This window comes from Delphinapterus leucas, chromosome 19, assembly GCF_059928025.1.
Source record: "Delphinapterus leucas isolate spDelLeu-1000000601 "Yukka" chromosome 19, BTC_Dleu_Yukka2, whole genome shotgun sequence".
In the NCBI taxonomy this organism is placed as follows: domain Eukaryota; kingdom Metazoa; phylum Chordata; class Mammalia; order Artiodactyla; family Monodontidae; genus Delphinapterus; species Delphinapterus leucas.
This window is the reverse complement of record NC_143147.1, coordinates 38,540,150-38,566,514: the sequence shown is the minus strand read 5'-3', so window position 1 is coordinate 38,566,514 and position 26,365 is coordinate 38,540,150. Positions and strand designations below refer to the sequence as shown.

At 40.4% G+C, this 26,365-nt stretch overlaps 1 protein-coding gene across 1 annotated transcript in view; it reads right to left on the bottom strand.

Annotated features, from left to right (window-relative positions):
* Positions 1-26,365, bottom strand: part of ANKFN1 (ankyrin repeat and fibronectin type III domain containing 1) — a 138,605-nt gene that overhangs the window by 2,921 nt on the left and 109,319 nt on the right. The window contains exons 15-16 of the mRNA XM_022552625.3: positions 18,850-19,016; positions 11,568-11,781 (exon numbers count right to left, since the gene is read on the bottom strand). Of these exons, the coding sequence (XP_022408333.3) occupies positions 11,568-11,781; positions 18,850-19,016 (381 nt within the window). The remainder of the gene's footprint in view (positions 1-11,567; positions 11,782-18,849; positions 19,017-26,365) is intronic.

Genomic DNA, 26,365 nt, shown 5'->3' with positions numbered 1-26,365 from the left:
GGCTCTTTGGATAGCAGCTTGGTAGAATATATTAAAAATGTGCATATCATTTGTCCCAGCAAGCCCTTTTTCAGATATCTATGTTTGAGAAATTGTCACTATGTGTACATGGAGGCATTTACAAATTGTTCACTGTAACATGATTTATAAAACTAGAAATAATCTTGTGGCTGAGACTACTGTGAAAGGAAGACTTAGAGACACAGAAGCATTAAGAAAAGAAAAATAGTTTAAGAAAAGAAAAATACTTTACTTGGCAAAGTTCTGCAAGGGAGTCCAAATTCAGTGCTGGCTTGCTGATGAAAAAATACAACAGGTATTTAAAGTAAAAACCCACAGGGTTACAAGGTTATAGTTAGTTGTGCATGGTGGAAAATCAGTATGGTGATTATCATAAGAATACTGTAAACTTAAGGGAAAAAAATTTTGTTAGGGAGTCAGTAATTTACACAAATGGGATTAAGGTTTCTTCTATTTTAGGGACTAGAACCAGATGTAATATATATATTTTTTGCTTGTTTGTTTATATCAGGGTCAGGGTATGAAGTGTTTCTTTTCCTTTTTTCTTTTTCCTGACTGTAGAAGATGACATTGCTTACTCATTGGCAGGGAAAGATTTCAGTTTTGTTCTCTCGCGGCTGGCTGCTACCCAATATCCATTATCCTTTTTTAGTTACAAAATCTTAAATTTTGTATGAGACAGCAGTGCATTCATGTAAAAGACCACGTTTTTTTCAGCTTCCTTTGCAGCTAGGCATGGTCACATAACTAAATGCTGGCCAGTGAGATAGAACTGAAAGTATGGTATGAAACTTTTGGAAGGCTGCATTAGAGGAGCTGGCTTAGCTGGGAGATAGGCCATTTTGCTTTTCCCCTTTCCTTCCAATTGCCTGTAACAAGATGTGTTGGCTGGGCTCACAAGGCAACCTTGGAAAAGGAAGCCATGTGCTAGGATGGTGGAGCTGAAAAGGGGGGCATGGTATCTGAAGACGATGGAGTCCACATACTGTTGCTGAATTGTCTACCTCTGGGCTTCTTTCACATAAGAGCGAAATAAAATATCTTGTGTTAATGACACCCTTATTTAGGTTTTTTGTAACAAGGGTCCAGACTTAATCCTAACTGATAACAAGCCTAAATGTTTATTATTAGGAGAATGGTTTAAAAATTTGGGCACATCCATACTATGGAATGTTATCCAGCAGCTACAAAGAATGAGATCAACCCTTATGTTGTTCTTTAAATAATGGCTATCAAAAAGGACTCCCTTTTTATTTTGGGGGTTTCTACTCATCTGTTCAAGGGTCTCCTCAAACAAAGCCTTCTTTAGGAAGCATCCCCCAACTGTCCCAGAAAGGATTGCCCACTTGTCTGCACTGCTGAAGTAGTTTTTCCTTCAATTATCCTTTGGCACTTAGCCTGTATAGGCTTGTATTATTAGTTATCTTTTTAAATGCAAATATAACATCCTGGTTTCCTGGTTGGACCAGAGCCCTCTTAGGGCAAAGATATTTAATTCATCCATTTATTCAACAATGAAGATTTTGTTTTGCTTCAGCTGCTGCTCTAAAAGAAACACTGTGTTTGGTGGCTGACTGAATATAAAATTAATAACAAAGGATCTGCTTCAGGGATTTTACTGTTTTAATGGAGGCAGGGGCATATATGCATCTATGAGACTGTGGAAGAACATACCTTTTATAAAAGAAATTTAGCAAATAAGATGCAGGTTTATAGGAAGGAGATCACATTTTATTGGGACAGGATTGATAAAGTACTCCATCATCTCTATTTTTTCTCTCCATTCATTCATCTCTATTTCTATCTATTTAATTTATTTCTTCACTTTCAAAAAGTGTTTTGAGGAAGCTTTTAATAATAAATATGCAAATGTTGATGAGAGGCTTAGAAACCAGAGAGGAAAATGAAACAATACAGGTAGTTCTGTTTGACTATAATATGGGAACAGGAATGGAATTTTGGGAAAATGAGGCTACAAAAGTAAGATGCCAGCAGTTTCACTCTTGGGAATTATCCTAGAAAAATAAAGTTTATTTTCATGCAGGAACTTGTATATGAATGTTCATAGCAGTTTTATTGGTATTAGCTCCAAACTGGAAACTACCCAAATATCCTTCAGTGGGTGCATGATACATCCATACAATGGAATAATACTCAACAAACAAAGAATTCCATTTATGCGACATTCATGAAATAATTATAGGGATGAAGTACCGATTTGTACCAGCCAGGGGCAAGGATGTGGGGAGGGGTGGTGGGTAAGGCTATAAAGGGGTAACAGAGCAAGTTTGGTGGTGACGGTACAATTGAGTATCTTGACTACGGTGGTGATTACCCAAGGCTGCACATGTGACAAATTACATAGAGCCTGACAAATTTCATACAAGCGAGACTGCATGCTTGTGTGCATGTGCACACACACACGTACATACACACATGCACAAGTGTATGTATGACTGGTGAAATCTGGATAAACTGTGCATTATACCGGGTTCTTGGTTTTGACATTGTATTGATATAAGAACTGTGTAAGATGTGAACACTGGGGAGAGGCTGGGGGAAGAGAACATGGGAATTCCTGTACATTTCTTTGCAACCTGCTGTTCTTGTAATTATTTTAAATAAATGGTTAAAAGAGGTTATTTAATTTTTTTAAAAGGTAGGGTGGAGCCAGAGGAGAGCAGTGAATGCCTAGATAAGGAGTTTGTACCTAATTTTGTCACCAGTGGGTAATTATCAGAGAATTTTGAAGAAGTAATTGACAAGATGAGAGCTGTGATTTAGGATAATTATGTAGCAGGTAGGATGTAAGAAGAACTGGATCAGGAGGAAACAGCAGGGAGGCCAGCTGGGAGGCTGTTGTCCAAGCTATGTTTCCTTTAAATATTTACATTTTTTAGGTTGTGGGGCTGAGCAAGAGTGGTGGTTACGTGGAAGAAAAGAGAAGTCCAGGAAGGTCATTCATTCAAAGATGTTTACTGAGCACCTATTTTGTGATAGACAGACATGGTCTCTGCTTTCAAGCAGCTCACAGAGGGAGGATTAGACAATAAGAATATACATAAGATTAACTTCAAAGAGTGTAAAGTTCTATGAATAAAATGAAACTGGACTTCAGCTAGAGAGTGACTTGGGAGGGAGGTTCTTTTAATAAGGTAGCCAGGGGAGGAGTCTCTGGAGTCTAGGTGAGACTTCAGTGACCAGAAGGAACCAGCTATGTGAACATTTTAGAGAGCAGTCTTCCAGACAACTTGGAGAAGGAAGTGCAAAGGCCCTGAAATGACTAATAGATTTCAGGCCTTGGTGCCTGGGAGATAGGAGTAGCATTAAACCAGGGGAGTTTAATTGCAACAGGGTTGGGCAGTGGAAGAGATGGTAAATTTAATTTGGGACAGGTTGAACTTAAGCAGTTGGCCAAAGCATCCTGGAGGGATGGAATGGGAATATGGTAGGGTAGCAAAGTTGAGGGAAGATGTTTGTGGGTAGAGAAGAAGGAACTGTTGGAAAGGGAACTGTTGAAGACATGAGTAGTACGTTGATGGAAATAACAAGGCGGGGTGATCACTTGGGAGCACAAGTGCTGTCATTGGTCCTTAGTGAAAAAGATGTAAGGACTCCTGGTTAGGGAAGAAGACAGGCATAGCTTTCCAAGTTAAAAGGAGAAAACTGGATAAAGGCTTGGGCTGAATGACTTTGAAATTCTTAAAACCAATTTTAGACAGTACTTTTCCCTATCTTTAGTGGGAAAAATTGGGAACTGCAAGTAATCGGGTGTCAGAGCTGTTGGCTGTTTTTGATGATGGCAGTGGTAGGTGCCATAGGGGTCATAAAAAAGAGAGGTTAACTGAAGGTTTGAAACTGGGCTGGAAATAAGATCCATGCAATTAATTGAAAATTGACTTTAGTTGAACTTTCTTCTCTATCTGATCACTGTTGTCTATTCAGCTATCCGTGTGTACTATTCGTTTACATCCGCAATAGTAATAACAATACTCGCTATTTACTTAGTACTTACTGTGGGCTAGCCATCATGCTAAGTGCTCTAGGTGCTTTATCTTACTTAATTTTTACACCAGTTCCCATTCTGCAGATAAGAATACTGAAGTCTAGGCTTATTAAAATTTCCAATTCATATAAGCTGATAAGTGGCAGAATAGGAACCTACACGCAGATTTGACTCACTCCAAAGACCTGCTCTACTGCCATGTACCTTAGAATTCCCATGGCTTTCTGTGGAAGCTTTCTGAGGGCTGGGACCTGGTTCATCTGATTCACTTTGCATGGCGCCCACACATAGCTATATTAAGCTCTTAGTAAGAGAAACACATTAGGTCTTGTATTAGTTTCCTGTGGCTATTGTAACAAATTACCACACACTCATGGCTTAAAACAACAGAAATTTATTCTCTCACAGCTTTGGAAGCCGAGAAAGTCTGAAATTAAGGTGTCAGCAGGGTTGCACTCCCTCTGGAGGCTCTAGGGGAGAATACTTTCTTGCATCTTACAGCTTCTGGTGGCTGTTGGCATTCCTTGGGCTGCATCACTCCAATCTCGGCTTCTGTCTTCACATGAACTCTCGTCTGTGTCTTATAAGGACACTTGTCGTTGGATTTAGGGCTCACCTGGGTAATCCAGGATGATCTCATTTCAGGACCCTGAATCACATCTGTGAAGACTCTTTTTCCACATAAGGTCACATTTGCAGGTTCTGAGGGTTAGGACATGAACGTGTCTTTTTAGTGGCCACCATCTAACCCACTAGAAGTCTGACAGTAAAAATGATACGTCTAGAAGCAACTGCTGAGGAGTTTGTGTCACTTTTTTCCTCTCTCCAGCCCATGTCAGATCAAATGCTCTGTAAGAACGGTTTGCACTTTGACCTCTCAGCGTACAAATAGTGAGCATTTGTTGGTTGTAGGGGAATAAGGAGTATATGAAGGTATGCTTTAAAGGGCTGACATTCTAATATTTCAGTGGAGCATCGTATTTTAAGACTCAGCCTCTCAGGAAGAGCCTGTGCTGATTTCCCCAGGTGGAGTTAGTTGCTCAGTTCTTTTGGTTCATAAAGCATTTTATTTATATCTCTGTTACTGCATTTATCAAGGTTTATTATAAATTATTCACTTGTATTTTTATCTCCCTCATTAACTGTGAACTCTAGAGGGCATGCACTATGTCTTGTTCATCTCTGCTTAGTAAATGTTGAAGAATCCAGTCAGTGAAGGAATGGGCTAAGGAAGGAGTCAAGCAAAGGGACATGCAAATCCTCTATTTCCCAGATCATCTGATCTGAGCATGGACATATGAACAGACCATGAGGACTAGAGTGTGAATTAATCATCACTGTATTATTAGCCTGTTGTACTGTATCTGGTACATACAAGGCTCTCAGTAAAGAATGCTGGGCTGAACTGAAACTGAAATGAATATTGAAATCTGAGCGCTTACAGAGCAAAGAGATTTGATTGCCTCTTAAAAACAATACTGAAAGCAGCCTGAAAAGATCTAATTTACTTAATCTGCCATAGAAATGTCTGAAAACAATCACCTAAATCATTTTGCTTTATTTTATTTTTTTCATTTTGCTTTATATTTGGTGGTACTTGACTTGAGTCAGCCCAGTTGTAGCAGCAAGAACAATTATCTTAAAACTAGACAAACCTGGGCTGAAGTCCTGTCTTGTTCCTTACTGTGTATATGATCTTGAGCCCATCACTTAGCCCCTCTGAACTTAGCCCCTTCATCTGTAGCATGTAGGTAATTATGTTACCTGTCTTCCATTGGTGCAATGAGAATTAAATTTGTTAAAAATACTTTAAGTGCCTTACAAACAGAAGGTGTTAATATTACTGAAATCCTTTCCACTTTTATTTTTTTATTCTTATTATGTTTGTTTTTATTCATTCATTTATTTATTTATTTATTTTTTGGCTGCATTGGGTCTTCGTTGCTGTGTGTGGGCTTTCTCTAGTTGCGACGAGCGGGGGCTACGCTTTGTTGCGGTGGCTTCTCTTGTTGCGGAGCACGGGCTTAAGGCACGCGGGCTCAGTAGTTGTGGCACGTGGGCTCTAGAGCGCAGGCTCAGTAGTTGTGGCACACGGGCTTAGTTGCTCTGCGGCATGTGGGATCTTCCTGGACCAGGGCTCGAACCTGTGTCCTCTGCGTTGGCAGGCGGATTCTTAACCACTGCACCACCAGGGAAGTACTCTTTCCACTTTTAAATAGAGAATAACTAGAAAGCATATCAAGAGGTGACTCATTAAAGTACAAACCAGTAATCAGAAAAACTTCAAGATTTTGCTGTGAGAATGGTGTTGGTAACAAAGGAGAACAGTAATCTCTTGAAGGGTGTCTTGTGTTAGTCCAGTACTGTATTTCTCATCCTAGATTTAGCACTGAATTTGTAAATGATGTGAATTCTTTACTGTAGCTCCCAGGAGCAAGGGAGATAGGAGATAAATCAAGAGAAGAGCTAGTTATAACTGTAGTAACCCAGGAAAGAGATGAAAAAGGGCTTGAGTATGGAGTGGTAAATATTATCTTGTAGGTTCAAAGACCTACACTTTGGAAACACTGCTCTAGTGGGAATCTAAATATTTGACTTTCATGGTGGTTGTATTATTTATTATAGGACTTAGTGGAACCGATTGCTTAGAGTGGGATACCCCTCCCAGAACAAGCTGGGAAAATCTCCAGGATGCCAGCCAGGGCACTGAGGAGAGTTTCCAGGGATTTAGGCCACTGCCACTCCCTCCCTTCCTGGAAAAGAATGCAAAGTGCAGCTTCCATCCCCAGATCCAGGCCATATGCTCCATTAAGCATTGTAGGCGCCTTGCCCAGTTGTTATTTTAATAAACCTGGTTGTGCTCCTCAATTTCCCTTAGAGGGCCCACTGGGCAGGCCAGCACTGGTAGAACCTTGCATTTCCCCTCTGGTTGACCCAAGAGCTGTTTGATGGAAGTTCTGCCCATAGTGTTAGTGCTGGCTTAGGAAGCTTGGCTTTCTTGCCATTGTAATGGGTGTTGCAACTCCTGGTCTCTGTGGATCAGGCCAACAACAGCAGAGTAGAATTGATGTGGATTTTGAGGGCTTTATGGGGAGATGACATTGCAGGAAAGAATAATTGATTTAAAGCCATTGCTTTTCTCTTAAAGGCAGGGGGCATGGCAGGATGGAAAGAAAGGAATAATAAGAAGTATTTGCCCTAAAAATCAATCTTCACATTTTTAATATATCACTGTCCGAATTGCTACTTTTTGTGTGTGTGCTTCACTGAATCTGTTTCTACTGTGTTTGAGTAGAATTTAAATAATTTAGATATAAAGAATTTAATAAACCTCTCATCAGGCCTTGGGTAGAACCTCAGGGGCTTGTTCGCCTTCTAATTTCCCATCTTCAGATTCCTGTTGATATTTTTTTATTTGATCTGTTTAGTTTATGCCATAGTGTTCTTAATCTTAACATCATCTGGGAAAAGCTTACCAGGAAGATTTACATTTGGAAGATCAGGATAATCCTCACATGCATCTGAAGGAAACAATGCCCCCCTCCCCCCTGTTGCCTCACCCATGTGTCACTAGGAGAAATAGCGGTGTTGGAAAAAGAAAATTGCTGCTGCCTGTGACTACTATACCCACAGAAAAGGAGTGGGAGAGAAAATACCCATGTGATGGACCAATCATTCCACCCCTGCCTTGCGCTGCCTTTTCTAGGAGCCAACTTTCCTCCTTGGGTCCTTGGGAGGTGCTTAATTTTAATTGACTCAGAGGAGTTCTACTTTGTGTTTGAAAACCACACAGAAATGGGAAGTAAGTTAAAGAGTTCCACTGCTCTCCCACCCTGTTTGTCCAACCACATACACACACAAACAAATCCAAGGTACTCAACAGCCTCAGAACAGAATCTTGGGCTGGTACCAGAGTCTAGGCTTGTGATAGGTTTTGTATTTCCAGCAGGCTTCTCAGAAGTTAAGTGACCCCTACTCACACAGAATGGAATTGTGTTGCAGACTTCGTCCTGTGAGCAACCAATGGGGATATACTTCTAAATTGGCTTTTTCCCTCTTCATAAATGGTTTCCAAACAATTAAAAATAGTCATACTAGTGGAGAGGACAGAGTATGCAGGAGCAGATTTCATTGCTCTGAAATGCTTTTGCTTTTGTGAGGGGATGCAGTGCTAAATGTTTCTCCCAGTTATCAACAGTTTCCCTGTCACTGGGTTCCATTTTTCATTTGCTGCCCTCCACGTCTTTGTGTTTCACAGCCCATGGAATCTTGGCTTCAGAGAAATAAATGGACCCAAGAGAGAGTTATATTTTAAGAAACAGAATGATGATCACTCACATTTTAAGTTAATAATAAAATCCGAGTGTAATTGGCCAGATCTTCCCAGCAGGGAGTGTGTGTAACCCGTCATCTGGCCAACGTGAGAATTTGGCACTTATGTGGCACAGGAGAGGCCACCCTCATACAGCCAGGGGGGACCCACTTAGGACCCTGTGGCCAAGAGAAGATTAAACACTGGGAAAGTTCTGTGAGTAGAGAGGGCAGACAAGGGCTGTGAAGTGGAAGCAGAATTGAAGAGTTGTTTGTAGAATTATGTGAATTGGGGAACAATAGAGGGTATATCTATCCTGCCTTTAAAAAATGCCCTTTCAAGCCTATACCTCTCCAGCTATTGCCCTCCCTCCTCCTCCTCTTTCACAGCCAAGATTTTGAAGAGTGTATCCTTGCTGATCCCATTTACTCCCCGATCTACTTCTATTCGGTTTCTATCTCCTTTCCTTCATAAACTGCTGTCATCAAGGTTACTGACGACTCCCTTGTTGAAAACAAAAAAAAAAAACAAAAAAATAGAAGCTTTTCAGTTTTATTTAACCTTTTACCATCATTTGATATGTTTTAATTTCTGTGACACTACTCTCTTGATTTTATCTTCTTCCTCTGGTTGTTACTTCTTAGTTTAAGAAGTCTCGCTGTTCTGTTCCACAGGGATCCTTCCATAGTCTCCTCTCTTACTCTACCTGATCTCTTTAGGAAATATCAAGCATTTTCATAGCTTCATCATTCATATGTCAACAATTATTAAATCTATATTATTAGTCCAGTTCTCTTTTCTGAGCTTCAGACCCCATACATCTTGTTTTTTTTTTTTTTAATGTTTCTTTTTGCATGGGATGTCCCAAAGCTAACCTAAATTCAACATGCCCATTCGCTCAAGCTTGTTTCTTCTCCTGTCTAACCTGTTTTTGGTAAATAGTATCATAATGTCCTGAGGCACTGTCTCCTCTGTTAATAAGCTTCCTAATTGATCTCCTGCTTCCAACATTGGTCTCTTCAAGCAACATACAGATTGGATTCTAAAGAAAATTCAGATTATATCAATCCTTGCTTAAAAGTTTTCAGTGGCTTTCCATCACAAGTAGAGTAAAATTCCAACTTCTTACCATGCCCTGCCTGATCTGGCCCTTGCCTTTCTCTGTACCCCCTCTCTTACCACTAGCCCCTTTGTTCACTCTGCTCCAATACTTTGGCTTTCTTTCCACCCTCACCCACCTCAGGGCCTTTTGCTGTTTTGTTGCTTGGAATATTCCAACTCCAGATCTTCGTATAACTGGATCCTTTTTTTGTGGCTGGTTCAAATGTAACCTTCACAGATAGGTCTCTGCTGTTCATCCTAGTGGATTCAGCGCTCTCCCTACCCACCCTGATTGCTGTTTTGTACTAGGCATTGGAATATTCACTATTTGAAATGATCTTGTTTATATTTTCATGTCAGCTCTGTGGGAGCACAGACTTTGCTTTGTTTATCATTATATCCCTGTTACCTTGAAGAGTGCCTGGAACATAGTGGGTAACCAATAAATGTTTTTTTAAATGAAAAAAAAAAAAAAAAAAAGGCAGTATCCTTAGATCCTGAGCGCAGCCAGACTGCTTGCCGTTCCCTGAACTACAGCACAGTTGCACATTCTGCTTCCTCTTCCTATAATGCTTTCGTCTTTCCTCTTTTTCAGCTCAACTCCTACTTATCTGTCAGTACTTGACTTTGTCACCTCTTCCAGGAAGCTCTCTTTGATCTTATGATTTCCTGGTTAACACCTTCATTAGACTCTGTAGCACCCTATGCATGTCCTCATTATAGCACATATGCAATTAGTATGAAATTGCTTGTTAATGTATCTGTCTCCCCTGTTAGATTAGCTTCTGGCAGGGATGGTATTTTATTCGTATCCCCAGCCCACTGGGAATCTATAAAAATCTACTTAATTATTTTGTTGAATTATTTGTTAAATCATAGAATCCTTTGGTAATGTAAATTAGCTGTCCCCCAAGTTCTTGCACTAGCCAAGTTTTGATTTTCAGACATTGATGTTTTAAAAATGTACATAACCTCACTTATAGAAAAGGTTCACGTCCCCACTGAAGTTTTCTGTAATAAGAATAACATTAAATGCTATACTTACGATTTATTGTCTACTATGTGCCATGAACCTCTGACATAGATTGTGTTATTCACAAATAACTTTTCAAGGTGTATATGTTATTATTCTCATTTTACATATACAGAAACTGAGACTTACACGTAGTAATCTGTTCAAGCGCATATAGCTAGCAAAAAAAAGCTGGAATTTGAATCCAGGTCTTTGATTTCTAAGCCCAAGCTCTTTCTGCTACGCCATGCTGCCCCCTATGGGACAAGTTCACATTTCAGAACTGTTTATTAAAAATATCAATTATTATCATTGTAAAGCTTATAAAATTTGAGCTTTTATAAGCTACAGAATCAGGAAAGTTGCTTTGAATACCATTTTTTTAATCAACTAGAAAAATGGCATTAGTTTTAACATGTTCTAGGCAAGAGCATTATATTGTCTGTGACTAGTATGCTTTCTCTCTGTTTATAAGCATAAGGGTGTTTTGTAGAAGTTCGTATTAACTCAACTATGTTTTTTCAGTTAGTATTTGCTATGTAAACTCCAATTGAATTCCCGAGAGTGGAGGTGACTTGCTAGGCCTCTCCTCCAGCTTGTCTGTAAGTTGTCTCCTGATTGTTGTATCCATGATGAGACCCGTCTACTTATTTGGTCTCAGGCTCAGGATTCTAGTGTATCCACGGTTTCTCTCTTTCCCAACTCTCACCCCAGGATATTGGTGCCATGTGGGTGGGAAGCTTGCCATGAACTTTACCCAGGCTAGGACCTACTTCCTGCCTTATTCCTGTCAGTCCCTCCCTATTTACTGGAGGCTGGGCCTGTTCTCTTTATTACCTGGTTTTGGTTAAATGCCTTTTGTATCTTGGAAGCTTGGACTAGAACTGGACTGAATCTTCCCCACCCCTAAATGGAGGTGATCTCAGGTCATTGCCCTAGCTTCCTACCCCTCCCCATTCTGATTTTGTTTCCTCTGTGCTTCTAGACTCTTAGCACTGAGCAGTGTTTCCTCCTGCTTGCTGGAACTCATGACTTAGCACAAAAGAACCTCATCAATGGAGATAGGACCAAGAATCTGGTGACTGAAATATAGAACTTTAGATCTTATTGCTTACCACTCACTGTCTTTCTTCTGTGCATCTCTGGGGATGGGGATGGTGATGGAAGACAGTCTATATGTGATGATGTAGAATTGATCTTCTTTAGGCTCTGCTCATCTGAGGGGTCTATCAGCTTAGTGATGGATAAGCCAGAAACTGGTTGTTTGTATCTTGCATAATGTAGAGCATCCATGATCCACCTCATTTCACGCCAAACTTCATCAATTTGCTTTGGGATAAAATGGTAAAAGACATTAATTATCAAACAGGTTTAAAAAGGTTTAAGCTTCCCTGAGAGTCCAAGACGATACATTTTCCACAGTATTGGTTTTGAGCAAGGGTAAAATATTTTCAACATAGGTTTGCTAAACCAGAAAACACCTCTTCTTTATAATCTCTTGTGTCTCGTGTGTTTTTACCTGAGAGGCTATTTCATTTAGTGCAAATAGTGGAAGACCTGGATTCCAGCTGGGACCCACAACTTACTGGTTCTGTAACAACCTTTGGCAAATTACTTGACCTTTTCCAGCCTCAGTTGCCTTATTTGTGAAATGTGGACAAGACATTTCCCCTTTTATACCTCACAGGATTGCTGTGATGACTGGGTGAAACGATATATTTGAAGGTCCTTTGTAAAACTGCAGGGTTCATTTCTCATACATATGAAGTGTTATTAATTCTGAGCATGTAATGAAATATTCCTCTTTAGGATATTATGGGGAAGGCATATGATAAAGTCTGAATTTCAGAACAGGTGAAGAAAGGAATGTAGTTTTCGTTCTATGTGAACTAGAGGAACAAAGCATCACTGGAATAAGCAGATTCTGGGACCTATTTTAATAGAAATAACTTTCATATATTAAACTTACTTTCTTACATATAAGTGCTTCTAAAGTACAAAACAGCTTAAACAGCGTATTCTTCCTAAGTAATTTAAACATCCTTGTAATTTTACAGTAGCCCATTTGATTTCTGGGTTACCAAAGTGATTTTAACATTTTCATTATAAAGTATAATAGTTGTTACTCAGTTGTAAAAGTCATTCATATTTTTGTGTCTATCTCTGTAGATGACACATATTCTCCCAGATCTTAATAGACACTGTCCGTAAACTTTCTGGTTATTCTGACTCTCTCCAAGGAGGTTGTTAATGACATTTTTTCATGGGACCCTGGAGCTTGTGATAGGCTTTGCATCTAATTTCACTGGGTGCTTTGAGCAAGCCGTTAACTTCTGACCCACTTACTCAACTGTAAAAAGAAGAGGTTGTACCGAATGTCTAAGTTTCCTTCCAGCTCTGACACTTTATGATTTATCTTTGAAGAAACTTTGGAAAGTTGGTGTCACTCAGTTTCCAGGTAGAAGGTGTTCACTGTATGAATACGACAAGGTTAAGGTCTCTCTGATTGTAGAAGGGAGTATCCAGTGTTCTATTTTATTTTCAAAATTCCTTTTTTAGGGCCTTAGTGTGTACTTAAAGAATACTCTTTAAAGAATCCACAAACCTGGTGCTCCCGACAAACACAGAGTCTGAAATTGTGAGAGTCTGTGGTGTTCAGAGTGACAGGCAAGCTTGAGTGAACTAGTGGATGGCACTGCATCGTTGGTAGCCATTTTCCCTTGCTTTCTAGTAATGTTCTGTAACGAGAGCATGAGATTGAGCTTCAGGCTTTGTTAAGGCAGTGAGCTGGGCTGAAGGTTCAGCAGTGGCAGGCCCATGAGGAGGCTCTGAACAATGTAAAGAGAGAAATCTGAAGTTCAGGGGGTAAGGCTAAAATGGAAGTCCAAGTCCAGACTTGGACAGATTTTCTTAATGGGATTGTTGCCTTCTTAGCTAGCTTTTATTGATCCTACCTCATGCAGCATACTCTCATCTCAAAGTTTAAGGCACTGCATGACTCTGGGCAACTGTTGGACGTCCTGCCAAGGGCAGGTACTGTGCTTTTGTACCTTTAACTTTTGGCTGTGTAAAGAATAGGTACTCAATAAATGATTATTCAGCGAATGAAGGTATGAATGAATGGTTATCTAATTCTTTAGATCTCTGCCCTCGAACAGAGTTATTACGAGGATTAAGTAAGATGATGTAGATTGAGTGCACCTTGTAAGCTGTACGTTGTCATAAAGTTTTCAGTTGTCACAGTGACAATCATGGTTATTGTAGTGGACGGAATGTGGCCTCCCGGAATACATGTCCACGTCCTAGTCCCTGGAATTTGTATTACCTTGTATGATAAAAGAGTAAATATTACATTGTATGGCAAAAGATGTGATTAAGGTTAAGGATTTTGACAGGAGGAGTTCATCCTGGATTATCTGGGTGGGCCTTAATTCCAATGACAAATGTCCTCATAAAGACATTCTTATGAGAGTGAGGCAGAGGGAGATGTGGCAGTCAGAAGAGAAGGAGGCAGTGTAACCACAGAAGCAGAGATTGAAGTGAGGTGGCCACAAGTCAAGGAGTGCCAACGGCCACCAGAAGCTGGAGGAAGCAGAGAACAGATTCTCCCACTCTCCAAAGGGAGTGTGACGCTGCCAACAGCTTGATTTTAGACTTCTGGGCTCCAGAACTGTGGGAGAATAAATTTCTGTTGTTTTAAGCTACCCCGTTTGTGGTAATTTATTACAGCAGCCCTAGGAAATGACTACAATTATTAACAATCTACTTGTTCTCTTCGGATGGATTGCTTTAGCCTTATTGCTGAGGATGGATAGCGAGAGTTAGCGTAGAAATTTAAAAAATTATGTGTAGAAACAATGGTTATTTCTTAACTTTTCTCAGTGATGAAGTGAAGAGGTGTTAACTGAAGAAAAATCAAAAACATAGGTACAGGGAAGCCTATGCACTGAGTTTAGCGGACTTAGCTAAGTAGCTCTAAAAGAAGTACAATTTTCACCCATTTTTACCTTATACCGTTGATCTAAAAATAACTGCCAACATAATCCCCCTGATTTTAATGTCCAAATTCAGCTTCTAAAGACTTGCTGACACGTTTTTTAAAAAGAAAGACCATGAACTTACTAGGTCTGTTGGTTAAAAGTTTTGCATCCATTTCTCACCCTGCCCTTTAAAAATTTTGGTTTTCATCCCCCAAATTACAGCCCTTTCTCTGTACTCAGGCGAGATAATATTTTTATTTAAATGTGAAGGTGATTGGTTTTCTCACAGCACAGTTACAAGGTGCTTGAGGGGATGATAGATTGGCTATATTTAATGAGCTGTGTTTCTATTACAGCTTAGGAGCATTTGAAGCATTACAGTATATAAATTACAGCCTAATTGCCCTTTAGGCTTTAGCAGCTCAGAATATGCCAAGTGCCAAGTCTCAACACTTTGACATTTCTGCTGCACGTGTTGTCTGTAAAGGCTGTGTACCTTATCTGTGATTTTCTACACCTCCCCTGGCCTAGCCCTTCCCCTTTCTGGCTGCACTCCTTGGCTTCTTTTCCTCACTGTATTTACATAGACTCCCTTGCTGTTTACATTGTTTGGTTTGTGTAGTGCCTTCAGCACTGTCTTAGATCTGGAATCCTACAAATGCTCTCACAGTTGGCGCTTGCCTCTGCAGATTATGGTGTGTGGTGAGCTGAGCTGTGAATGCCAGTGGGTGAATGGCTGCAGCTGGTTTTCATTCCGAGCAAGAGAGATTGAGAAGCCCAGTATAGATAAGGGGAGAGATGATATTGCATTAGCTCTGGCCAGTGAAGTTATCCATGTTGGATGGAGCAAGGCAGTCCACTGAAGGCTGTGGGTGCAAGGAGAAGGTCTGGTTTCAGCCTGGCCAAGAAGTGCTTTTCTGAACCCTTTGGGAATTGGCTTTTATCCAAGTCTGCGTTTACCTGGCTGGCTGGAGAGTATGTAGAGGCCGCTCTCAAGCTGCCTGCTTTGGGAGACCAGAGCAGGCTAGAACTTTAAAGAATACCTGGCCTGGCCTGCCTTTATCCATCCCACTTACTGGTGTGATGAAAGGGAAAGAGAAAAAGGCAGTGGAGCCCTAGACTAGGTGAAAGAGAGGAGTGAGAATAGTCATCTGGAAGTAAGAATGGAGCCAGAAACTCTTGGAGTAGTTTGAGACTGTGACAGACTGAAGAAAGTCAGCTTTCTTGTGTTGGAACATAGTGGATTCAGGGGAGCCTTAAGTGGAATAAAGCAGAAATAGAACTTAAGGTATGATTAGAGAAGTGCTTCTCTAAAAATAGCTATGGTTGTTAAAGAAGTCATGAAATGTTAGAGCCAACTAGGTGCTTAGGAAGGCATCTAGTCCAATTCTTTTATTTTATATATGAGGAAATTGAGGCCCCTGGATCAAATGAATTGTCCAGTACTCCAAGGTTTATCAGTAGAAGATTCAGGACTAAAAATGTATGCTAATTGTCTTCTAGTCATTATTCTTCTTACTCTGTTCCACTATTCCTTACATTGGGTTCACAAGAGAAGCCGATCTTTCATGTTCTCCTCATGCTTCATTCTTCCTTTTCCCGCCGCCTTCCCCCTGTCCGTGTTCTACTTTTACTGGCAGTAAAGTAAGTGATGTAAATGTTTTGAATTTTTAAATACTACGCTCTCAGGTCAAGAAAGCAAGTAAGTTCCTGAGAGGTTTGTTTTTTTCTTAGTGTAAGAGGTCACCTGAAATATCTCATTTAGGATGAGAGAAGTAGGATAGGATTTGTCTGCTCACGCTGCAAGCGTGTTACAGTATCTTCTTCCTGAGTACTTAATAAACCCACAATCTTGCATATCATGTTTTAAAGCATTTCCCCTCTTACTAATTAATAAATGAATGAATGTATAATTTATTGCATACTTATTATGTGCGGGCACTTTAGTGAATGCTTTACATGCATTACCTTGTTGAATTCTCTCAGTGACGCTGAGAGCTAGTACTATTATTATCATCATCCCTGTTTTACAGATGAGACTGAGATTTAGAGAACTTTATTTGCCCAAAGCTCACAGCATTTCCTCATCTTAGGTCCTCATTACTTGCCTGGAGAGTCGCAATAGCTTCGTATCTGGTCTCCCTGCCTTTAGTCTACTTCTCCTTAAATCTAGGAACGATATGTAAATTATTTTAGTAGCCAGTGAGAATGAGTACTTACCATAAACAACCAGCGTGGCCATACCCATGCGAATGGGAGGAATATCCTCCCCTGCGTGGATCTATCCTAAACATCTGTGAGAACCTATAACTGACTTTCTCTAAAACTTTGGCCAGGTCCCTATTGCCTGCAGAATCAAGTACAAATATCTTACCACGGCCTTTAACAAAGCCCTTGTGTGATCTGATCTCATTGCTACTTCCATTTTTACCTAATTTCTCACTACCGCCCTTTACTCAGTTTATGCCCCAGCTAATCTTGACTACTCATTCCCCAGATACGATTTTTCTGCTCTCTCTGCCTTATCTGTTTATTCTTTTTCTTTGCCTCTTAGTCTATTTCTCCTCATTACAGACTAACCCATCCCTATAGGCCCAGCTCAGGTATCAGTTACATCTTCTATGGCAGCTTTTTTATGCCCACAAATGTAGGTAAATTTTTACTTCCTTGTGTTGGCACAAAACTTTTTTTTTTTTTGTACCTCTCTTTTGGCACCTAACTCATTTTACAAATAGTATTTGTACACATTTCTTGTCTACCCTAATGCATTTTAAACTCTTTAAGGTCAGGGACCATGTGTAATTCAACTTTGTATCTCCCTTACAGTGCCTGACACCTGGGTGTCCAACAAATATTTATTAGATTGACCTGAATATATGTCAAAGTGATATTTATGGTGGGGCTATTGCTATTACAGAAGTCCACACTTATCCATGGTTTTGCTTTCTGCAGTTTCGGTAACCATTGGTCAACTGAGATCTGAGAATATTAAATGGAAAATTCCAGAAATAAATAATTCGTATGTTTTAAATTGCCACTGTTCTGAGAAGTGTGATGAAATCTCCTGTCATTCTGCGCCGTCCTGCCCAGGACGTGAATCATCCCTTTGTCCAGCGTATCCCTCCCATTAGTCACTTAGGAGCCACCTTGGTTGTCAGATTGTTGCCATATTGCAGTTCTTGTGTTCAGGTAACCCTTGTTTTACTTAATAACGGCCCCAAAGCACAAGACGTAGTGATGCTGGCAGTTTGGTTATGACAAAGAGAAGCCACAAAGTGCTTCCTTTAAGTGAAAAGGTGAAAGTTCTTGACTTAATAAGGAAAGAAAAAAAAATATGGTGAAGTTGCTAAGATCTGTGGTAAGAATGAATCTTCATTCCGTGAAATTGAAGGAAAAGAAATTCTTCGTAGTTTTGCTGTTGCACCTCAGACTGCAAAAGTTATGGGCACAGTGCATGATAAGTGCTTAGTTAAGGCGGAAGAGGCATTAAATTTGTACAATAAGATATTTTGAGAGAGAGAAAGAACATTCACATAGTTTTTATTACGGTATATGGTTATGATTGTCCTATTTTATTATTGTTAATCTCTTACGGTGCCTAATTTGTAAATTAAACTTTAGCATAGGTATGTACGTATAGGAAAATAATAGTGTATATAGGGTTAGATACTATCTGCGGTTTCAGGCATCCACTGGGGGTCTTGGGATATATCCCCTGAGGTTAAGAGGGGACTACTGTATATTCATTTAGTGAATTGGGTTACTACGGGCGTAAAGATCGTAAGATTCGTCCAAGGGATTTAGGGGCAATTTCAGACTAGATCCAAATTCTCTTGTTGACTAGTCAGTACCCCTTTCTCAAGACCCTAAGATGTCACCATAGGGCTTTTCCAGAAAAGACCATGGACAGGGAACACACTCTTTAACCTCTGTGGCTACACATTAAAGTGTCAGTTCTGCCAGAAAGAAGTCCAAAGAATGAGAAATCTTAGGTCCAGCTGAATTTGGGTTAACATAAACTGATGGGTCATTCTCTTCTCTTTTTCTCTGGGATATTGAATTAATTAATACAGTTTTTCCCTGTGTTGGAATTATCAGTGGGCTACTGGGTAAGAATAATATTCTGATCTCTACTTCTGGCAGTGATTTTTCTCTCCAGTATGGGAGACTACTGCTACCTACCACAGTGGCTGATACAGCTCTTATTAACACAGTGTTTTACCTGTAGCTTTTTCTTAAGGCTTTGTATAAAAACTCACATTTCCCTGAGCTCTGCATTTTAACCAAATCAACAGGCTGTTTGCACATGGTTGTCTTTAAATTAGCCCAGATTGCTGTTCTTTCTTATGCTTGGTTCTCATCCCCTCCACCACGTCCCTTCTTTCTCCCTTTTACCTCAGAAGAAACAAACTGTTACCTGAGTGAAATCTAAAACTTGCTGGTGTCTTTGTTTGGCAGCTGCAACCTCACTGTCTGAGATTGCTTCCCTCAGGGACTGTTGGGTATTCAGAGAATCCAGCTCCACAACAGCAGAAAGGCGGCAATACAGACTAATAAATTTCTCCCTGTAGCTGCAAAAATGAACTGGAAAATGGACAAGCAAAATAAAACATGTTAAGATCTGGTATCAAAATAGAGAAATTCATACCTCAGAGGAAACAAGCTGAATGAAAACATGATTTATTAATCCTATCAGTGGAAAATATTAGGCCATAAATAAATTATAAATGTGCTCTTAAGGGGCCAGTTGTCTGGCTTTAGTCATACAGTGTTCCCTTTTAAGGTTTACCAAGTCCTGGTAAGGTATGGGGAAGTGGAGTCGGCTAAAGCTGCAGTTTATGTTCAGCCCCTAAAGTTGGGCTACTACTGGGAGAATGAGTTTGCTTATCACTTTAAAGGAAAAAAAAAAGCAAGCAGCAATTTGAAACCTAGTTTTGACTGCCATGTCTGATTTCCAGTATGTATCTTGCATGTTCCTTTCCAAGGCCAGAAGTCCCAGAAGATACAAGGCATGCTTTTCTCAGCGTATGTTTTGTCTTTTGTCTGGCTGGGAAATGTCTGTAAAGACCTAGTATGATGAGTTTTGCTTCTTCTCCTGCCTCTCCACTCCTCAGCTCCTCTGGAAGGATGATGGAGCTAACGCTCGATAGATCATTTTTGTCTTCACCTTCCTCTCTTGAAAGATAATGGGCCAGAGGCCAAAGGAAACAGTCTAATCTTCATCTCTATCATGGAGGAGGGAGAGAGGAGTGTGGGACTCAGCCTGGTGCAGGCAACCTGAGGTGATCCGATTTTTCATACTTCTCTGACTGGCTCTGATCATATACCATAACTTCAGATTCCAGTAAGATGAGGAAAGCATCCCAATTCAGACTAGTGTCGTACCAGTCTCTTCCTGGCCATTGCTGAGTTTGGAGACTCACTCGCCAGGAACCTCACTTACTCTGTGTGCCTCTGACCTGCGTCAGTGTGTTTTGTGCTTTGGAAATAGGGCTGTAATAACTCAACAAATCTGTGGAATGGAAACATTTTTATTTTGGCTTCTTTGGTGAGGAATTCTAGGAAGAACATCTAACTACTGTCCTTGGGCCTCTTTGCTGCTGATTCCTGAGACCTAGACCTGGACATTTAGGGAAACTAAAACCACATACCTCAAAATGGGGCATCTGGTCATCTATACACCTTACTGAGGGAGCCCTACTTTAATGCACATTGAGAGATTTTGTGTACCCTACAATTCCCGTCTTACCACTGCCTGCTTCCTTACTTGATTTTCTCTCAGGATGAAACTCAGTTGAGTGTAAGGGTAACCTGCTCTGTTTGTGTTTCCTCCTATTGAAGTAGTAGAGAAGAATGGAGTGAGGTCTCCAGTGGCCCATCCTTATTCCAGCTGTGCACCATTTCAAGGCAGTGTTTCTGAATTCAAGTAGCTTTGGTTCTGGGTTTTTTCTTTCTCTCTGGTGTCAGATCCTTCCTTCTCACTTTCTCTGCTCTAACACTTCCTTGTCTGACAGAAGAACTGATCTCATTAAATGACAAACTATCGAGCTCTTCCCAAATGATGTACTTTTCATGCTTTTCCCTGGTTACAGACCTCTGTAGAGCTCCGTCTTGACTCAGGATAAAATCCAAACATCACTATAAAGCAAGCTCCTTGAGATCTAGGATTTTAATTTATCTTCAGTCATATCTTTTGTCATGCAACCACCCTCTATCCTCTGCCTGCATTGACCCTACACTGTGGTCAGGCTGAACCTACTACAGGCCCTTTTGTGCTTCCATGCTTGTCAACATACCATTTCCTTCTCCTCCAATACCCTTTTTTTTTAACCAGTACCTTCAGGTCAGATTCTTCTGATACTTGAAAATTTTAGTTTAAATAATCTTCTCCTCAGTGAAATCTTCATGGACACCTCTTTCCCTCCAGGCAGAATTAGTTTCTCTCTTTTGTGCTCCTAGACCACTTGTTTTCTAAATGTATCAGGACACTGTGTTTACTTGACTGCCTTGGTATTAGACTGCGATTTCTTTGAGGGCAAGAACCATGTCTCCTGTTAATTTTTATTTCCTCAAAACCTGGAACATTATAACTTCTCAGTTAATGTTTATTGACTGAATGAACAACAGCAAAATGTGCACCCTGATCTGAAGAGAGCAGACCCTTCCTCCAAAGTCTCCTCTTTCCCTCCATTCTCTTTTCTCAAGGTGCTTTTGCTTTTCCTGTTTCAAAAGGTGTACTTCAGGTCTGTGATATTTACCGGCCTCTCTACCGGAAAGAGTCACCATTACTTTTTAGCTTACTCTTGACCCTTGTAAGCTCCCTGAATGTGTCTTTATGCCTTTCAAGGAGGAATTATATCCTGTTTGCACTTGACAGATGTCCTCTCTTGGCTGGAGAGTGGAGAGAGTGAAGTGTCTCACAGTCTGCCTTTCCAAACCAAGTTGTAAAAAAAAAAAAAAAAAAAAAAAAATCAGCTTTTTTCCTTCTTTTAAAATATGACTGGGAAGATAGTGAGAGGCACTGAAGAATTTCTTTAAAGGAAATACTGTCGGCCCATCTGAATTCTAGAACGCCAGGGTGTCCACAACTTTCTCTTGTTGTGTCTCCTTGTGGTCAGAGCCTTGGATCAGTGGGTGGTCTCACAGTGCCCACACCACCCGTGCCACTCACCACAGTGAGCTATGAGGACCTTTCAACGACAAGGACAGGGCTTCACTTTCCCGCTCTAGTGGTTTTTATCCAGAGCCTTTAATGTTACTTTAACAAATGTTACTTTAACATAGTCTTTTGTGGTTTAGCAATGATACATTTGGTAGCCATCACTGAGAAGGGGAGGATAGACTGGAAGCTTCTAATTTTTTTCTAATGTGAATCACATGCATTTTACAGGCAAAATGGTATAAGGATACAAAAATGCATTATCCCAGACCACATGATTTGTTATTAATTTACAAACTAAGACTGATTTTCTGTGGTGTTTTCTCTCTCTTTTTTCTGTATAAAATTGTTGGCACCAACACTGGAAGTCAGATTAGGAGCATAGTAGAGTGGAAAGTACTCAGGGTTAGGTATCAGATGAAACTGGATTTGAATCATAGTTCTGCCACTTACTACCTTCATAATAATCGGCATATAACCCCTGGGAGCCTCCGTTTCCTCATATCTAAGACAGGGGTAATAATATCTACCTAGGATAAGACAACATAATAATAAACAGTAAAGTGCCCAGCACAGCATGTGGCACATGTCAGATATAAAAGAAATTTTTGTTCACATCCCTACCATGTCCCCCTGGGAAGAATGAGGCATTTAGTAGGTAGAGTATTAGAATGGGATTGAGATTAGAATATTCTTCCTAAAGATCTCTAACTCAATAAAGTCCTAATCGATCTGGGCCATGTAGCCTAGTTTGGAAGCTAAGGAACCGACAAGATTACCTCCTAGGGTCAGTTTAGTTCCATGATTCTTTGCACAGGTGTCAGAAGGAACCTGGGCATAAGATGCCTCTCTAAAGATTCCTGGTAGTGAATGAGTTGATGTTGGAATTCAGGAGTGGTATCCTAAATCATGAAAAATGGGCATTAGGAATGAGGGTTGAGACCGTGCCATTTCTTATAAGCCTGTGGCCTGGATTCCATTAGGCTCAATGCCTGGATATCCCACAGGCACCTCAAACAAAACTCATCATTTGTCAAACTGAACTAACTCGTCATCTCTCCCCTCCCCCCAAACCGGTTCCTCCCCTCTTACTTCCTGTTCTGGTAGATGGCAGCATTATCCATTTCAGCGCCCTATTCAGACTCTCTGGCTCCTCCATCTTGCTCTTCAACCACATTAAATCAGTCACAAAGTCCTATTGATTTTAACTTCTAAATTCCTCTTGCCCCTGCCTTCTCTTCTGTACCCCTGCCGTGGCAGTCTTGGTTTGGGTTCTTATCGTTGCCCACCTGGGCCAGTCTCTTAACTGTCTCATTGCCTCTAGTCTCAGTCCTTTTTTTGTTTTCCTGCAATCCATAGAGTTGCTAAAACCTAGTAAGACCATACTATTCCTTTTCTTAAAATCTTTTAATGACTCCTCTTTGCCTATAGGATAAAATCTAACCGCTTTAGGATGGCCTAGCCCTTTGTGATTTTTACTTTTTTTAATTTTAGTTGTATCTTCTGTCACTCTTCCTCAGGTGCCTGAAGCATCTTTCACAATGAACTACTAAGAGTGTACTTAATTGAGCTGCATTTTCCCACGTCTCCAAGCCTTCGTGCGTGCTATTCCTTCTGCTTAAAATGATTTTCCTTTTCTACCTTTTCTTTCCTTTTCTGAATGTTTATTTATACTTCAGGGTCTATCTCAAATATTATCTCTGTAAGAAAGGATTAGGTGTCTTTCCTCTGAAATTCAACAACCTACATCTTAACAGCAGGATCTTCATTGCATTGGGACTATTGGTGTAGATGTCTGTATCCTCCACTGGATTCTAGACTTCTGGTGGGCAGATTGTGTCCTATTAATGTCTGTATGTCCAGCCCCAGCACAATGCTTTGCATACAGTGGAAACTCAGTAAATATTTGTTGAATGAAGGATGCAGCCAAGCACTGAAGTATGAAATATATACCAGGCTGCAAACTGTTTCTAAAAAATTCCCCAGTTTCTTAATCTTGCTAGTCAAGTCAGTTGGAATCATAGAGCCAAGGAAATTGATAAAAGTCAACTTTCTTCTTCATAGGCCTGCTCTCAATTGTGACTGCCCACAGGGTCAGGGCAGGGTGACCTCCTCAGTGTAGGCTAGGCAAATCCTCAAGAGATCATATCACTGAACAGAGTTTCTAAGGGCTTTTCCTTTCATTTCTGGGAACAGCATAAACAGTGACCCTTGTTGTTCCCTAGGCACATACTTTATTACTGCAGAGGATTGCTATCCTGCTCCTATCCAAAGGATCGGGGAGTATCAGCTCTCACGCTGTGGAGGGGGAGTGGTCTGCAGTTGTACCACTTGGCCTCAGCTCAACCCTGCTCATAGAGGTCTCACAGCATCCTCCTGTATGATGGTCTCTCTCTTTCCCCAACAAGTAATCCTATGAAGGAACATCCTATGGGCCTTCCTCAGCCTAGTCTTTACTCCAGGAGGCAGAGGGCTAAGCTCCTTTATCATTTTGTCCTTGCTAGATCTAGTTTGTGCTGGAATAGGCACAGATACAGTTTCCCATAGCTGGTTAGCAAGTTATTTATGATTCACTCGGGCCACTGGCAGAAACATGGTCAGTGTGCCAAATCTCAAATCTTTTCGTTGTATAAGGGATGACTTATACAAGTCAGACTGAAATATAGTATAACACTTTATTCTGTTATAGGGTGTATATTCCCATACTTTGCACTTTTCAAGTTTTCTTAGAACTCTTATGTTGTTATTACAATTTTCTGAGTTCTGATTGAATTTTCAACAACATTCTCTTTCTCAGGAATGCTTAGTGTATCTATTGACCTTTTACTATGGACCTGTCTGTGGAATATAGAAGTCCCTACCTACCTACAAAAACAAGCAAAAATTGCTTAGGTCTTTCTTCGAGGGGCCTAGGCCCACTGTAGCAAGCTCTTAGGAGTTCCTATAGACGGTATTATGAAGTGCTTGCAGGAAGTAACTGATAATCTGCCTCTTTGGAAGCTCTGATTGCTTGGAAATAAGAGAGAGTTTATCATGGTTCTCACTAAGGCCCAGTAGTATTTAAAAAATTGTTGCTGGTGGTGCTAAAGTACAATAAGCGTAGTACTAGAGTATATTAATTTCCTGATACTGGCAATATTTCCTCCTGATCCCTAGAGAAGACTAATAGGGTTGTGTATGCCAGTGGAAACAAGCCCAATCAAGTGGTCTTTTCTGGAAACTTACATGGCCCTCGTTAATGAAGCGGGTCACCAACAATATGGTAACAACGGAGAACCAGTAGGGTAAGAAGTTATGTTTTACTCTAGGAAAAAACATCTTAAAGTCAGAAACTGTTGAGATCCAGGCTTTGATCTACAGCCTGGTTTTCATAGGTGAAGGATAGTACCCGATGGTCTTATACTGCTTTTAGTATTAAGAAGAGGTAAGACGGGTCAAAGAGGTAGACACTGTTGGATTCTATTACTTTGCTAACCACAACCCTAGTTTTCTAAATTCCTAAAACGTCTTTTTCTCTGTGTTCTAGGCAGTACTACTTCAAGTGTGGTCCGTGGATTGGCAGCTTCAGTATCAGCTGAAAGCTTGTTAGAAATGCCAATTCTCCAGCCCCTACTGACTCAGCATTTCTGGAGTGGGACTCCAAGAATCTATTTTAACAAGCTCTCTCAGTGTTTCTTATGTACATTAAAGTTTGAGAAGCACTGTTCTAGGGCATCATATCCTGAAGTATGTTTTCTGTGGGTTTTTAATAGGTGCCATGCCCAAAATGGTTCTAGTTGTTGTCATATGAATTTGGAAAATGTTGGGTTAAACAAAGTTAAGCTTTTTTTTTTTTTTTTTTTTTTTTTGTGGGGAGGACTGCCAGATTCTGCAGAGCTTTTAATATGTTACTTTACTACTCAAAAATCTCCATTGTATTTCCAACACACTTAAAGTAAAATCCAAAGCCCTTATCATGATCTGTGAAGCCGTGCATGATCTGGCCACTGCTGATCTTCTGATATCATTTCCTATCTTTGTTGCTCTTGCTTACTGCATTCCACCTACACTGACCTCTTAGCCAGGCACACTCTTACTGTAAGGCCTTTGCACTTGCTGTTTTCATTGCGCGGAAATCTTGCATCTCTGCTCAAATGTATCTTCTTCAGAGAGGCCTTTCCGGGTCATCCTATACAAAATTGTAGTTCCTGCCACTTCACTCCAGTCCTTTATCCTGATTTATTTTTCTTCGTAGCCCTGACTACTCTCTGACATTTACAATATTAATGTTTGTTGATTAGTTTACCATTTGTTTCCCCCACTGGACTGTTATTAGCACCATGAGGAGTTTGTTCATTGCTGATACTTCAATACCTGGAATGGTGCCTGGCACATAGTAGGTTACTTAAATATTTATTGATGAATTAGTGAACAAATGAGTGAAGAGGGGAAATTGTAGAATAGAGAGTAACAGCAGCAGGCTAAAGTGTGGTTGCCCAAGAATAGTGTGTGAGCCTCCCAGAAAGCAAGATAGAGAGGATACTTGCAGGGCTTGGTCCTCCAGGGTCTTGAGAGTCAAGTCACTATTATGACTGATACTAAATCATTGATCATTCCCATTCCCCACTGAGGCATGGGGAAATGAATCTCATGTATTTTTGCCTGTAATCATGGAACAGTAATGACCATTTCACACAGAGTGGACTCCCAGTTGGCTCTCCAGTGAAGTGTTTTCTTTAGTTCTTTTCTCTGTCATTTATCTATCCCTGGGAAATCATTCACTTTCATGGCTTCA